Raw genomic sequence first — 14,711 nt, forward strand, 5'->3', positions numbered from 1 at the left:
CAAAGCCCATCCCACAAGAGAGCATCCATTAAGGGCAAGGGAGAAGCAGTTGGCTAGGGTGGAGCTGTGGTGGCCTACAGCAGGGCACATCAGGGGGTGGTGGGAAGAGCCATGGCAGCTGAGACGGGTTGAGGCTCAGTAACATCATGACATCAGGAGTAGGTGTACCTCGGCAGAAAGAGAGACTAGATTATTAGGCATGTCCAGGTACAAGGGTGTGTAAATTAGGGAACTATAATGTGCAAAGATGGGCTCCGGCAGAACTAGCTATGGCAGCACAGCTAAAAGGAAAGAGCCAGAAGGAAACACAGGCACGAGGGCACCCTGGAACATCAGCACTCCGCCGCTCTCAGTCAACACACTCGAGTGACAAAAGAGAGGTGAAGTGACAGCATCATAACATCCCAGTTTATCATAACTCTCAAAACCCATGGACCCCCAAGATGGGAAGTAGTTAATAAAATACCTGACTGTACAGATACTAAAAAGAAATCTAGGATTATTTTTGTTATTTTCTATTGGGCTCAAGAGATAAGATGTTCGAGCAGTAATAAGTGTTTTTCTATAGGTGAGTAGGCTCTCCTTCCATGCAAGCTGGAAGACTACGGGCTTAGTGCGGTGCCATTTATGTTCTATTCTTTGAGTGTTTTGTTTTAAATTGCGAATGAGATCATTATACCAAGGTACTACATTTTTGTAGCTAATTTTTTTATTCTTAAATGGAGCAACATCATTAGGTGCACAGCAGAATACTGATTCTAAGCATTCAGTAATTTGATCAAGTTCCGTTGGGTTTGAGGGAATCCTAGGCGCAAATTATTAGTCTGGGAGATTCCCAATAAATCCAGGTGCAGTGGACGATGTGATCGTGTGTCTGGTATGATAGCGAGGCGAGGTTACTATAGTGTGGCTCATGCATAGTTTAAATGAAATTAGGGAATGGCCTGAGATGGCACCTGACTGGGGTAGTATAACTACCTTCTCCATGTCTACACCGTATGGCAGTACTAAGTCAAGCGTATGTTTACATTTACATTTACAGCATTTAGCAGTACGCTGTTATCCAGAGCGACTTACAAAAGTGCTTTGTCATTTACTCATAGAATATATCCTAGTACAGTACAGTAGGTTAGAGTCCAACATACCAGTGAACTAGAATACTGTAGAATACTGGGATCAATGCTGATACCTAGAAGTACAAAACACATAAGGTCTATCTTAAACAATGATAAGTGCAATAAACAATAAGTGATAGAGTTTGTTAATCAACATCATTGTAATAAACAATACCCTACAATAAGTACTAATTTAGTCAGTCAATATGAGAGCAGGGTAAGTATGTCCACCAGAGTGTGTGGGTTCTCTTTGTACATTGAAACCAATTGATTCTAATATAGAACTAAAGGCCAAGTTCAGAGGGTGTTGGGCACTATCAAAGTGAATATTGAAATCACCAACAATAATGGCACTTTCTACTAGAGCAGATCCCTCTCAGTATCTACAGCTAGACAAAACGCACCTGCCACCTTGTGGTCAGTTGAAGTATTTGCTAGTGATTCTAGACAGGTTTTCCAAGTGGACTGAGGCGTTTCCTTGTTCTAAGGAAGATGCCCGCGCTGTGGTTAAAATCCTAGCCAAGGAGATAATACCGAGGTACGGTGCGCCTCGGGTAATAGATTCAGATCAGGGACCCTGTTTCATTTCTATGGTAACTCAGAAACTATGCACCTACCTAACTATTGACTGGAAGTTTCACATCCCTTACCATCCTCAGTCATCTGGCATTGTTGACAAAATGAATTATACATTGAAACAAAGGCCATGATGGAAAACAGGAAATAAATGGATAGATCTTGTCCTTCCTAGGTCTTCCTAAGTTCAAGACTGTTAACTCAATACACACTTTAAAACACTCAATACACAATTTAATTTTTTAATAATACTTGTTCAGGTTCCACTATTGTTCTCCAAACCATACATTATTCAATGTATGCATATTAATATTCAATACTTACACCAACCGGTTCTTGGTACCATTATGTTCAACCTGAGCTACTTGCATTTTATTTAAAAGGCGATCCTCTTCCATATCACCGGATGCCCATATTGCTTTTATTACCTCAATCTACTGCCAGCAGTGTTGTGTGAGATCAGAATGATGCCCAGTGCCACCACCAAATTGTCACTATTTGAGGTCGTTTTTGGTAGACCATTTACCACCCCATGGGTCAGAGGTAACCCAGGTGTTTCTCAGTCAGGTGACACAGCCATAGCTGATGACTGACAGACAAATCCTCTAAGACTTGGCTTGCGTTGCTTTGGTGTTACAGGAAAGGTTTGAAGCCCTTGTTTTTGTCTGTCTGGCATTCAGATTTCCTAAGCAGCCATGTTGTGGTTCCTAATTAGGAACATGTTCCAGCCTACTCCATGCAAGCTGGAGCACTGGATCCACTCTTTAAATGTGCCTTTTTAAGGTGACGGCTTATAAAAGTCATCTCTGATTATTTTTTTTGTTGTTAGCTTTTTAATCTGTCAAGTCTGTAATTTTCCAGATTTATATCCATTAAAAAAACAGATGCTCTAAAGGGAGGGGGTGGACTCCTTCAGTGGTACAGCAGAAGTTGATAACTTCAAAATCATTTACAGCAGCTTCAACCTTGTACTAACAGAACAAATACGGACACAGCATTAACTAAACTATGGCCTGAGTGATTTAAGTAATTAGTGAAACTGGCACAGCACCACCAACCGTTTATTAAAGAAAACGTGTATGACACATGATTATCTTAATTCTTTTAATTAAAATAGTCCCTTGCAAGGCATATTATTCAATTATGTTCAAAGAGGTACATAGAGCATGCTGGCAAAACTGAACCGTTGAAGATACTACAGGAAATAAGAAATTTCCATAATGTGAATGAAACATTTATTTAAATGTATTGAATGTTGCACATCTCAGAGCCTCCAGAGGTGGAAAAGACCAGGCCAGGTGAGCCATAGGTTGAATTGGACCCCGAATCCGAGGGCCAGGGTGTCCCCACCCGAATCCGAGGGCCAGGGCTCCCGCCAGACGCATGACGCTCGAATTTGATCTTCTTGAAGCAATTAACTAGAGTTAATTGAAAGCGGAAGAGGATGCCTGGAGCTGCGATGCCATACCTTTAGGGAAAGATGAAAAAAGGAACACGAATCAAATAAATGAGACTGTTTGTTCTTCGAGGCTGAATGGGATGTGCCATAATAACCTTCAATTACTATATTGGTGTCCAAGCTGAAATTCAACTTGATTACAACAGCCGCAAGCCATGCAGATCTAGTTATGGGCTTTATTCAAAATTAAAACTAAAACAGAAGTAGATTTTAAAAAACACAACCACAATTCTGTGATTTATCTAATGCCAGCTAGTTAACTTCATAACTTATTCTCTGTTGATTTTCCCACCCTTAATCTTGCAGAAAGAAGGCTCAAGAAAATCAAGCGGATGTAAATCACAATCATCCATGTTGTTTTGCCTCCACATCACCCTGAAAGCGCTTTATTTAAATAATCTAGCTGTGCTGTATCGACAGGTATGAGAAGATTCCCACAGAATATCAATTTACTACTCTATGGATTCTTCATGACTTGGCAGTAAGGTAATAATAACAGGCAGGTGTAGCATCTAAAAGTGGAAAGTCCAAGTGCACGTGTTATTAGCTAGCCAGTAGACAAGATCAAATACAAGGTCACAAATTTTAACCTGCCCTTTATATGGAAAATCTGCAATATTTTATATTTGCCACATCGTTAGTGGATAGGTAGCTAGCTATAGTAATTAACCTGCAAAATGTGTTCTTAATCTGTTGATTGCAACTGTCAAACATTTTTTAAAAATGTGTTGAATATTACCCACTCACAGCCTACAGAGGTGGAAAAGACCAGGCCAGGTGAACCATAGAACAAGTTGAACCCTGAATCCGAGGGCCAGGGCGACCCCGCCCGAACCCGAGGGCCAGGGCTCCTGCCAGACGCATGACGCTCGAATTTCACCCTCTTGAAGCAGACGAGCCCACTAGAGGTAACTGAAGCGGAAGAGGATGCCTGGAGCTGCGATGCCATACCTTTCGGGAAAGATGAAAAAAGGAACACGAATCAAATAAATGAGACTGTTTGTTTTTCGAGGCTGAATGGGATGTGCCATAATAACCTTCAATTACTATACTGGTGTCCAAGCTGAAATTCAACTTGATTACAACAGCCCCAAGCCATGCAGATCTAGTTATGGGCTTTATTCAAAATTAAAACTAAAACAGAAGTAGATTTTAAAAAACACAACCACAATTCTGTGATTTATCTAATGCCAGCTAGTTAAATTCATCACTTACTCTCTGTTGATTTTCCCACCCTTAATCTTGCAGAAAGAAGGCTCAAGAAAATCAAGCGGATGTAAATCACAATCTTCCATGTTGTTTTGCTTCCACATCACCCTGAAAGCGCTTTATTTAAATAATTTAGCTCTGCTCAATTTCAGCTTGATTACAATAGCCGCAAGCCATGCAGATCTAGTTATGGGCTTTATTCAAAATTAAAGCTAAAATAGAAGTAGATTTTAAAAAACACAACCACTATAGTAATTAACCTGCAAAATGTGTTCTTAATCTGTTGATTGCAACTGTCAAACATTTTTAAAAATGTGTTGAATATTACCCAAGTCACAGCCTACAGAGGTGGAAAAGACCAGGCCAGGTGAACCATAGAACAAGTTGAACCCTGAATCCGAGGGCCAGGGTGACCCCGCCCGAACCCGAGGGCCAGGGCTCCCGCCGGACGCGTGATTCTCAAATTTGACCTTCTTGGAGAGGGAGATCCCACTGGAAGAAACTGAAGGGGAAGAGAATATAACTTTAGCAAAAGATGAAAACTGACCACTAACCAAACGAATGAGAGAGATTGTTCTTTGAGGCTGAATGTGATGTGTCATAATAACCATCAATTACTATAAAGGTGTCCAAGCTGAAATTCAACTTAATTACAATAGCTAGCCAGCAGCCAAGATAAAAGGTCACATGTCACACAATTTTAAGCTTCCCTTTATACGAAAGAACTGCAGTATTTTAAATTTGCCACATCGTTGGCGGACAGGTACCTAGCCATAGTAGCTAATTATCCTAGCTAGTTCACACTTCATTCTCCCCCAAATGATCCCATTATCGACAGGTATCCGTGCTTAGACATGAAGACAGTTCAGCGACCGAGGACTGACATGCAGCTGTCACAGCTCTTTTAGAGCAATCCGATCGTTAGCGAGCCAATGCTAGATAATAACGTTAATTGCAGCTACAGCAAATAGTTGGCAGTTAATCTGCAAGTTAACTAACGTGCTCCATCGCCATGAAAATTAGAATCTGTTGCCGCAAGAGATGTGCATAAGTAATGTGTGAACTAGCTAAGTTAACCATCTCAAATAGACAGCTTGTCTGTTAGCTAACCTAGCTAGAGAGCCCAATGTTACCTGAGTCGTTGAATTCAAGTCCGACTTGACACTTTAGCCTTTCCCGTTAGGCCTCATCGTCTTTTTAAACAAAATTAACATACTATTCATAAAATCCATATAGAGCAAGTTTTATGGATGATCTGCTCAGTGAAGCTGCATTATTTCTGTTATAATACGGACACGGCAGCATTTTCACGGCATGTTTTCTTAATCTGTTTATTGCAACTGTCAACACATACGAATGATTAATAATTAATGTAAACTGTTATGCAGCGAATTAAAGATACTATATTTTCCTGTTTCCCTAGAAATAATCCAAACTGCAGTGTCTGCTTATTTATGCTGAAGCACACTTAAGTGGGTATATTTTTTGTGGATTCCACATATACATTAAAAGGAAAATGTTGCCCAATCATGTCAGAAATAGCAAAACAAAAAAACACAGGCTCCGAGTTACTGAAAGAGAAGTACGCGATGAGGTCCTGGTAGAGCATAGGCACAGGTTGGTCATACGTGTTTATGAGGAGTTTAATTTAAGCAAAATCCTCATCACACACCCAAGAAGTCAAAGCCTGCAAAATCCCCAAGCAGCAAGACTGCATCAAGTTAGCACTGGCTGAAGCAAAAATAGTGCTGTGTCCTGCTGTGTGGCTCATCCACTCTACCAGTCTCTTAGTATTGGGCTTAGTGTGCTTAATTCATCTTGATGTCCTAACTGACATTCAAAAAGAAATGGATGTGAGAAGACAGTGTAGGAGTTCAAATTTGAATTGGCTTGAAATGTAGGCTGAAGTGCTCTTCTGCAGCTGAGCAGCTCATTTTCTGCTGAGCATCTTCACAGCCCTTACAAGGAGAGCATGAAAATGATGGAGGGGACAAGAAAAATCAGAATAATGCTTTAAGGACTGGACACATTTACAGCTTCTCACACTAAACAAAGTACTCCAAGGTAAAAAGTTCATCAAAGTAAAACATGTTTCATCCATCTTTCTGTGAACTGATATTTTAATGACTGACAGACAAATCCTCCAAGACTTGGCTTGGGATGCTTTGGTGTACAGGAGAGGTTTGAACCCCTTTCATTAAAGAAAACGTGTATGACTCAGGTGCTAGGGTATTATCAGAATGTAATTTATTCCAAATGTAAACACATGATTCTCTTAATTAGAGATTCCCTTATAAGGCATATTATTCAATAATGTTCATAGAGGTACAAAAAACAAAACAAAACAACAAAACCCTACTGAGTCTGGAAAAGAACATCTTTATCAATAAAAAGTATCAAATGACCTGAACACAGTTGTACCACCATTACAAACTCCTTGCTTGAGTCTGCATGTATACATGTATGATAGTAACATATCAGCCAATGAATGATGGACTCGAGTTTGTACTCGAGGAAAGAAAGAAATTTTCATAATGTCATAAAGAATCAAGTGTTTGGAAAACGTCTAGGAAAAGAAAGAAACATTTATTTAAATGTGCTGAATATTGCACAAGTCGCAACCCTTGAAAAACCAAGAAGAGTTCTCGGTCTGCTTAAGTACTGTGTACTGCAAAAACACAAGTAGAATTGAATTTTCCACAAATACACATACAAGAACCATAGAAGAAAGCATAGTGTTGGTCTTATAGAACGAGAGACACAAAAACCTCAGCTACAATGATCAACAATTACACAATGAAGTTTGGATTCAACGGAATTTCGTTTTGAACTACGGTAGAGGGGCCTCTTTATCGGCTACTCGAATACTAGGCAACAACCTGATTCACCATTTGTGGATCACATTTGAGCAGTAACATGATTTGGTAGAACACTTGCATTTGAAACCATTTTTGTCTTCTTTTATAGGTGGAATCGGAGGCCAGTTTGGTGATGTTTTAAATCTACTTGAAGAATAACAAACAAACAAAAAGCCAACCCTAATGTAACATTTAAAAGAAGCACCAAAGTGGGCATCAGATTTACCATCAAACAGGGTCTTGCTGCTGTCGAAGCCTGTGCACTGCCGCTTGCAGATCTCCATGTTCTGCAAGCAAGATTTCACACTGCAGCGAGAGACACACACACACACACACACACACACACACACACACACACACACACACACACACACACACACACACACAGGTGGGGGGGGGGGGTTACAGTACTAGCAGAGAAACTCTGATGCTATTTGGATTTCTAAATTAACACGGTGTTCCTTAAAATGTTTTTGAAACACTGACATGTAGATTGGAAGGCCTGGAGCAACTCACTGTGCACTCTGAGGGAAGTGGAGGAGGTGGGTCATGGTCAGAAACAGGTGGTTCACGGTCTTCACTGGCGTGATCCTTTTGTGAGCGTCTAGCGTGAGCATCTTCTTTAGTAGGTCGATGAACTCCCGCCGGTCGGCCTTCTCCGCCAAGACGTCGGTGCCTTTCAGACTGGTCATATTGACCTGCGAGAGAGACCCATGGGTGAGTCATATTATTCACCAGCAGAGGGCGGCAATGCACCCAATACGAACGAAGTTCTGCAGCAAATTTCTACGCACTGCTCTGCCCTTCGCAGATGCCGTTCTCCAGAGCGACTTACATGCGCTACTCATTATGACAGCAGAAACGCTCGACCTTTCAGCTAGCACCTTGTTCTACCTGCTCTATAATGTGAGCTGCGGGAGCCCTTTGTCACGTTCTTCAATTTCACATCGCAACACTAAAAGAAATGCGTATAGTTACGCGCACAAAAGCCCAAATAACCTGCATCATGTCGTCAAGGCAGTTTAAAATGTACTTCCGAGTCTCTTTGGACTTGATGCCACGCTCCGCCTCATGCTCCGAAGGTGTCTGGAGAAAGGAAAGAAAAAACAAACCATTCAGCTCCACCATTAAGTTACATGAAGTCATTAAGTTACGTCCCTTATAAAAAACACATGGCATTTGGCATTTGAAGACAGGCAAACCTTGAGTCTCCACAGGGGGTAGCAGTAGAAATAGTAGTGCGTCTTGGTCGCTGCGCTCAACATGCACTCTGCTGGTAGGCCCTGCGTCTCGGAGATGTAACGGATCTGCAGAGACACCATACGGCAAAAGGATTATGACTTTATTTTGAGTTAATCCTTTCATTTTCAAAGTGCATGTCTAAAAAAACAGGCCATAGAAACTCATTTATATTAATCCTAAAAATGAGCGGGCCGACAAAGCAGCTAAAAGGTCAAACTACACACACACAAACACACACACACACACACACACACACACACACACATATCACTACAGCCACAAAACCACTACAGGTCTGCACCACTGATGCTGTACGGGCGTTAAGGCACAGCTCAAAGGACCATGTGCTTACCTGATCATATTCGGAGGCTCCGGGATACAGGGGCCAGCCCAGGAACAGCTCAGCAATGACACAGCCCAGGGACCACATATCGATGGCCTCACAGAATGGGAGACCCAGGATGAGCTCAGGCGATCTGGACCAAAAACACAGAGATCGCCATCATGAAATCAGCCTCGGCTGATAATTCCGTGGGGGGGTGTTTGTGTTCCTAGACATTACACACCCACTATTCTAGTGTAACATGGAACCAACACTACAATGCACCAACACTACAATAATGTTCTGTTTTGCATTAAGTAAATACAGAGTACCAATGCAGTTAAACACCCGTTACTCAGTATATTACACTGTTAATTAACAGTGTAGCTACAATGTAATAGCGGTTTTGTACAGACTCGCTAAATACTGATATTACCAAAGCCTGCAGTTCAGCGCATCCTAACTAATCTCAGACACCGAAGACGGTTCATTAGGTGTTTTTGCTAAATAACAGCACTCACATGACCCAATAAAAATAAACCACTTATAAATCAATCGTGCTCCAGTTAACTGTAATGCTCATCATAGGCTTTTAATGTGTAGCAGGGTTATTACAACTGTCCACAACATGCAGCTCTACTCTAAAGCACACTCGAGTGCAACAAGTGCACACTTATTTCTAACACGCCTCAGCACGTGTCCCTCACCGGTAGTATCTGGACTGCAGGTAGCTGGGGGCCTTGGAGAAGTGGCTAGCTGAGCCGAAGTCGATGACCTTGACGCGGTACGGCTGCCTGATGGGGTCCACCAGCATGATGTTGTCGGGCTTGAGGTCGGTGTGGATCAAGCCCAGGCTCTTCAGTTTCATGAGCGCTTTGGCGACCTGCTGCAGCACGGGCCGGATGCATTTCAGCAGCAGTGGGCTGAACTTGCTGCGCTTGAGGAAGTCGTAGAGGCTCTGCCCCAGCATCTCGAACACCAGGCATATGTGCTTCTTGTGCTGGAAGCACTCGTACGCGCGCACGAAGTTGAACTCGTCGGCGTTCTCCCTGCTCAGCCGGCTCAGGATGCTCACCTGAGGAGGAGCAAAGGAGGGAAGACGGAATACGCGTTAAGCCGAAGCTACGTGGTCACAGCTTCAAAGTTTGATACTGCTGACAAATAGCCTACTTATTTTCAATAGCATCAAGCACTTTGTGTACTTCCCTTCAACCATTTACTTCTACAGGATTTGGGAGATGCAATTATGGAAGTGGTCCCTTGGAAATGAACCCATGAACTTGCTTTTGGTACTCAAACAATGCAGATTAATGCTCTTTCATAACAATAACATTTTTAATGCACATCCAAACAGGTATGGCTTACACAACTGAAGCTAAATCTTCTTTTTAGAGTAAGCTTCAAGCTGTCCGTGTGTTATCCGAACTAGTTCCTACTGAACTAGTGAAAATTAGAACTAGTGTGCCAAACAAGTATTTCTGTGCTACCCTGGCTGTATACAAATTCCACAGTGTGCGTTAGCACATCTGACACCAACAGAACATATGTTGTAAAAACTGAAACAAACAATAACAGAATCAGGGCTACAGCTGATTCTAGGCCATATCAATAGCTCATTTAAAGCAGGCACAACTTTCCCACCTCGTTCTGGCCCTGTCGAGCATAGGACGGATGACTTTTCAGGATCTTGATTGCGACTACTTCACTGGTGCCCCGCTTCCAGCACTTGGCGACCTGGCCAAAGGTTCCACGGCCCAGGGACTCCAAAACCTCGTAGCTGTTGGAGACGGAGCGGAGGATCTCGTTCTGCACCAGTTGGTACTCGCAATCGCTGCCCCTGGCCACACGCTTGGACAACCCAGGGGAGGAGAGCTCCTCCAGGATCTGTACACTGTTGCTGCTGTGTGCCTCCTCTCTCTTCCTCTTGAGGCTGCCCCGCTTCTGATAGCCGTCAGCACGCCGCGAGGTCAATGCCTCGTCTCCGCCCTGCCAGCTGGAAGAGGAGGAAGACGACGACGAAGCCTCGTCCGAGGCTCCAGAGGGGGAAAAGACCATGGCAGGTAAGCCATCGATTGAATTGAACCCCGGATCCGAGGGCCAGGGTGTCCCCGCCCGAATCCGAGGGCCAGGGCTCCCGCCCCGCGCAGGATTCTCAAATTTAACCTTCTTGGAGTGGGAGATCCCACTGAAGGAATCTGAAGGGCAAGAGAATATACCATTATGGAAAGATGAAAACAGGACTACTAACCAAATGAACAAGAGAGATTGTTTGTTCTTTGAGGCTGAATGTGATGTGCCATAATAACCATCAATTAGCTAAATTAGCTAAATCACAGAGCTTTGATTTTTTTTAAAACATCTACTGCTGTTTTAGTTTTAATTTTGAATATTTCTGTCTGAAGCAGAGCAGAGCCCTGATCGATGCCATTGTTTTTTGGGCAGGCTTTAGCAAGTGATTGCTTTCTCTTTACACGCTTCTCAGAAAAGACAAGTTCTTTGTCTTGCGTTACTCAAAGGTGGTTCTGTGTGCTAAAACAACATCTTGACCTTTCAGCGATGCTGCCACACTGAAAAACAGAAGGCCAAGAAAAAAACAGCTTCTATTCTTAGACTCTCTGGCACTCTAAGTGCTTGCTGATACCTTGCTGACTGCAGTATTTCCTACACCTTTCCAACTGAGAGGCTCCTGAACTTGCAGCACCTCTGTCAATTAATCAATTGCATAACAAGAGTTCATCCGCTCTATAATTGAGGGAGATACCCCCTCTAATCATTAATGCTCATCATTACAAAGACCATTAGTGTAAGCTGATGAAAAATGTTTCAATGTATTTAAAAGGTAAAGAACAGAGTAGCAATGTAAAGATACCATTTATAATGCATTACATTTTAGTCTTTGACACAATCTCTTGCCCTGAAACAGTGTTTAGGGCGATTACAATGCTGTTTCAATATGTTTAAAAGGTAAAGAACAGAGTAGCAATGTAAAGATTCCATTTATAATGCATTACATTTTAGTCTAAAACACAAACTCTTGCCTTGAAACAGTGTTTAGGGCGATTGCAATGCTGTTTCAATGTGTTTAAAAGGTAAAGAACAAAGTAGCAATGTAAAGATACCATTTATAATGCATTACATTTTAGTCTAAAACAAAATCTCTTACCCTGAAACAGTGTTGTTGGGCGATTACAATGCTGTTTCAATGTGTTTAAAAGGTAAAGAACAGAGTAGCAATGTAAAGATACCATTTATAATGCATTACATTTTAGTCTTTAACACAATCTCTTGCCCTGAAACAGTGTTTAGGGCGATTACAATGCTGTTTCAATATGTTTAAAAGGTAAAGAACAGAGTAGCAATGTAAAGATACCATTTATAATGCTTTACATTTTAGTCTAAAACACAATCTCTTGCCGTAAAACAGTGTTTAGGGCGATTAAAATGCTGTTTCAATGTTTAAAAGGTAAAGAACAGAGTAGCAATGTAAAGATTCCATTTATAATGCATTACATTTTAGTCTAAAACACAATCTCTTGCCGTAAAACAGTGTTTAGGGCGATTAAAATGCTGTTTCAATGTTTAAAAGGTAAAGAACAGAGTAGCAATGTAAAGATTCCATTTATAATGCATTACATTTTAGTCTAAAACACAATCTCTTGCCCTGAAACAGTGTTTAGCGCGATTACAATGCTTTGAAACGCTGTTTCAATGTGTTTAAAGGTAAAGAAGAGAGTTGCAATGTAAAGATTCTACTTATCATGAATTACATTTTAGTCTAAAACACAATCTGGGTTTGTGTGTATATAAATGATGTAATCTTACTGTTGTGGAACAAATTACTTCCATTTCCATTTTTTAAGGCAAAAATATTAAATGTTGGAATTTATCATTACATATTCATATGAATATGACTTTAATTTGTATACATATTTGTTGACATTAGCTATTTTGATCAGTCATTTTTGTGTCTGGTTGTTCTAGCTCATATTTAGCACGTTGTCCTTGACCATGTCCCTCTGTCCACAGGGTGGTGGTGTTGGACCGTGTTACAGACACGCTGCTGTTTTCCTGCAAGGTGCTAGTGGTCGGATTTGTAGGTGAGAAATATAGAGTGAAGTCATGTGTATATTACCCATACTACACTTCATCACATTCTGACCATGATGGCACATGGCAACACACTTTAATAGGTAACTCTGAGGGTTTTTCTACATTCCCTGTAAGGTCTGCTGGCTTTCTTCTTCTTCTCTGGGAGAATCAGGCTGCCATCTGACAATTTCCAGCTTCAGCTGCTGCATTATTACTGGTTGCCCGTTATTGTACGTATTGTAACCTCAGAAAAGCTCAAGTGGTGACACTTGCTTCTGTGTGAGAACAAAACATCAGCATATTCAGTACACTGAAGAAATGGTTCTTTCTTTTTTAGATTCCAAAATGCTTATTGACAGTGATTGTAAAGTCACTTTGTTTGTAAATAACCATGATTTACACATTTATTCTGGACAGCAGTTCCTCTCATAATACTGAAGGCCCAGCATGTATATCTACTACTGCTGTTTTTTTAGACGGTGATTGTGGGAGCTTATTTCATCGCGCAGGGCTTATTTAGTGTACAGCATGTGTGTGGACACCCTTTTCCTATGCTTCTGTAAGCTACACACACACACACACACACACACACACACACACACACACACACACACACACACACACACACACACTCTCTCTCTCTCTCTCTCTCTCTCTCTTCATTCCAGCAGTTCATAATGACATTGGGCACACACAGTCGAAAGCTTGTATGGTCTCGTCCCTTTACTTCAGGGAGAATAGAATTATAAAAAACATTATTAGCTCACATTTCACTCTCAAGCTACTACACATATGCCAATCATGAGGACTATATTGGTTTTATTTCCACTATGATGTTTCTGTCTCCTCTAGTGGAGGATCTGGAGCGTAACGACGGCACCGTGCAGAGACCATACCTCCGATTTACTCCTCCACATCAGCTGACTTTAAAAAAACATTTAAAGCTCTACACATCATGGATCACAGAATGTCTGTTATTAACGCTATACAAGAACTATACTAAAGCCATAGATCTAGACTAAGACTATAAAGTCATTTCACTTAGCTAAATAACTTTAATACATAATTTAAATCATGCAATGTGTAATAATATTTCTTGTTTTTGTTCAGGAGATGTGCAGACATTATCTGCTGTATTATTTTTGTGGCTGCCATTGTCACCTATATTCTTATTCGCTCCCTGGGTAAGAAACATTTCCAACTACACTTTCATGGGGAAAAAAAATCATTATAATTGTGGGCTCAAGCGGAAGGTCTTTTACCCATGTATGGCTTGTGAGATATCCTTCTAACGGAGGTTCTAACACAGCGTGGCTGCTTGGAGACTCTCGTCATGTCGTGTTGCCCCAGAACTCCACTGGGATGTTTTGTGGAGCTGGAGTCAATGTGTAAGTCCCTCACATACTGGATTAGTATTTATATCTTCACAGGAATACCAAAACAGCACACCCAGTATGTAAGGAACACCGTCAGTATTCTTTCGAATGGACTTTAGTGAGTCGGACTAGGGTTACAATGGAGCTGTGCAGGTGCAAATTATGTGGAAACATAAAACATCAACAAGACAAGATGGGTTAGACTTTAGCTTTAAGATTTTCATGATTGGCACTGCACAGCAACAAGTGGAACCAATCAAATCACTTGTGTTTAATGATTGTCTCTAAACCAAGGGGTCCAAACTCAGGTCTAGGAGTGTCACAACACTGCAGAGTTTATTGGTTACCCCAGTCAAATTCACCCTCGAAGAAAGAACACTTAGCTGGGTAGTGGTGTGACTCTCCAGCACTGAATCCTGATACACATACTCAAAAAATTGAATAAAAATTGTTTATTTAATTGGT

General features: G+C 41.4%; 1 protein-coding gene across 1 annotated transcript; it reads right to left on the reverse strand.

Moving 5' to 3' along the window:
* Window positions 1-4,655: 4,655 nt before the first annotated feature.
* On the reverse strand, window positions 4,656-13,400 carry LOC145655866 (homeodomain-interacting protein kinase 1-like). The gene is made up of 9 exons (XM_081709331.1): window positions 13,396-13,400; window positions 10,423-10,774; window positions 9,489-9,856; window positions 8,812-8,935; window positions 8,420-8,524; window positions 8,217-8,303; window positions 7,734-7,915; window positions 7,444-7,523; window positions 4,656-4,861 (listed from the first exon to the last, which is right to left on the reverse strand). Exons 1-9 carry the CDS (start codon window positions 13,398-13,400, stop codon window positions 4,656-4,658), a joined length of 1,509 nt encoding a protein of 502 aa, XP_081565457.1.
* Between the last annotated feature and the right edge of the window lie 1,311 nt (window positions 13,401-14,711).

The sequence above is a fragment of the Electrophorus electricus genome, unplaced genomic scaffold (assembly GCF_041902795.1).
Source record: "Electrophorus electricus isolate QZ-2024a unplaced genomic scaffold, ASM4190279v1 Scaffold38, whole genome shotgun sequence".
In the NCBI taxonomy this organism is placed as follows: Eukaryota; Metazoa; Chordata; class Actinopteri; order Gymnotiformes; family Gymnotidae; genus Electrophorus; species Electrophorus electricus.

Excerpts from the sequence above, each read along its gene's own strand:
- LOC145655866 (XM_081709331.1), bottom strand. Across the intron at positions 9,857-10,422 it reads CTCGACAGGGCCAGAACGAG|GTGAGCATCCTGAGCCGGCT; the intron begins GTGGGAAAGTTG and ends GCTCCTCCTCAG. Across the intron at positions 8,304-8,419 it reads ACCCCCTGTGGAGACTCAAG|ACACCTTCGGAGCATGAGGC; the intron begins GTTTGCCTGTCT and ends TCCTTTCTCCAG.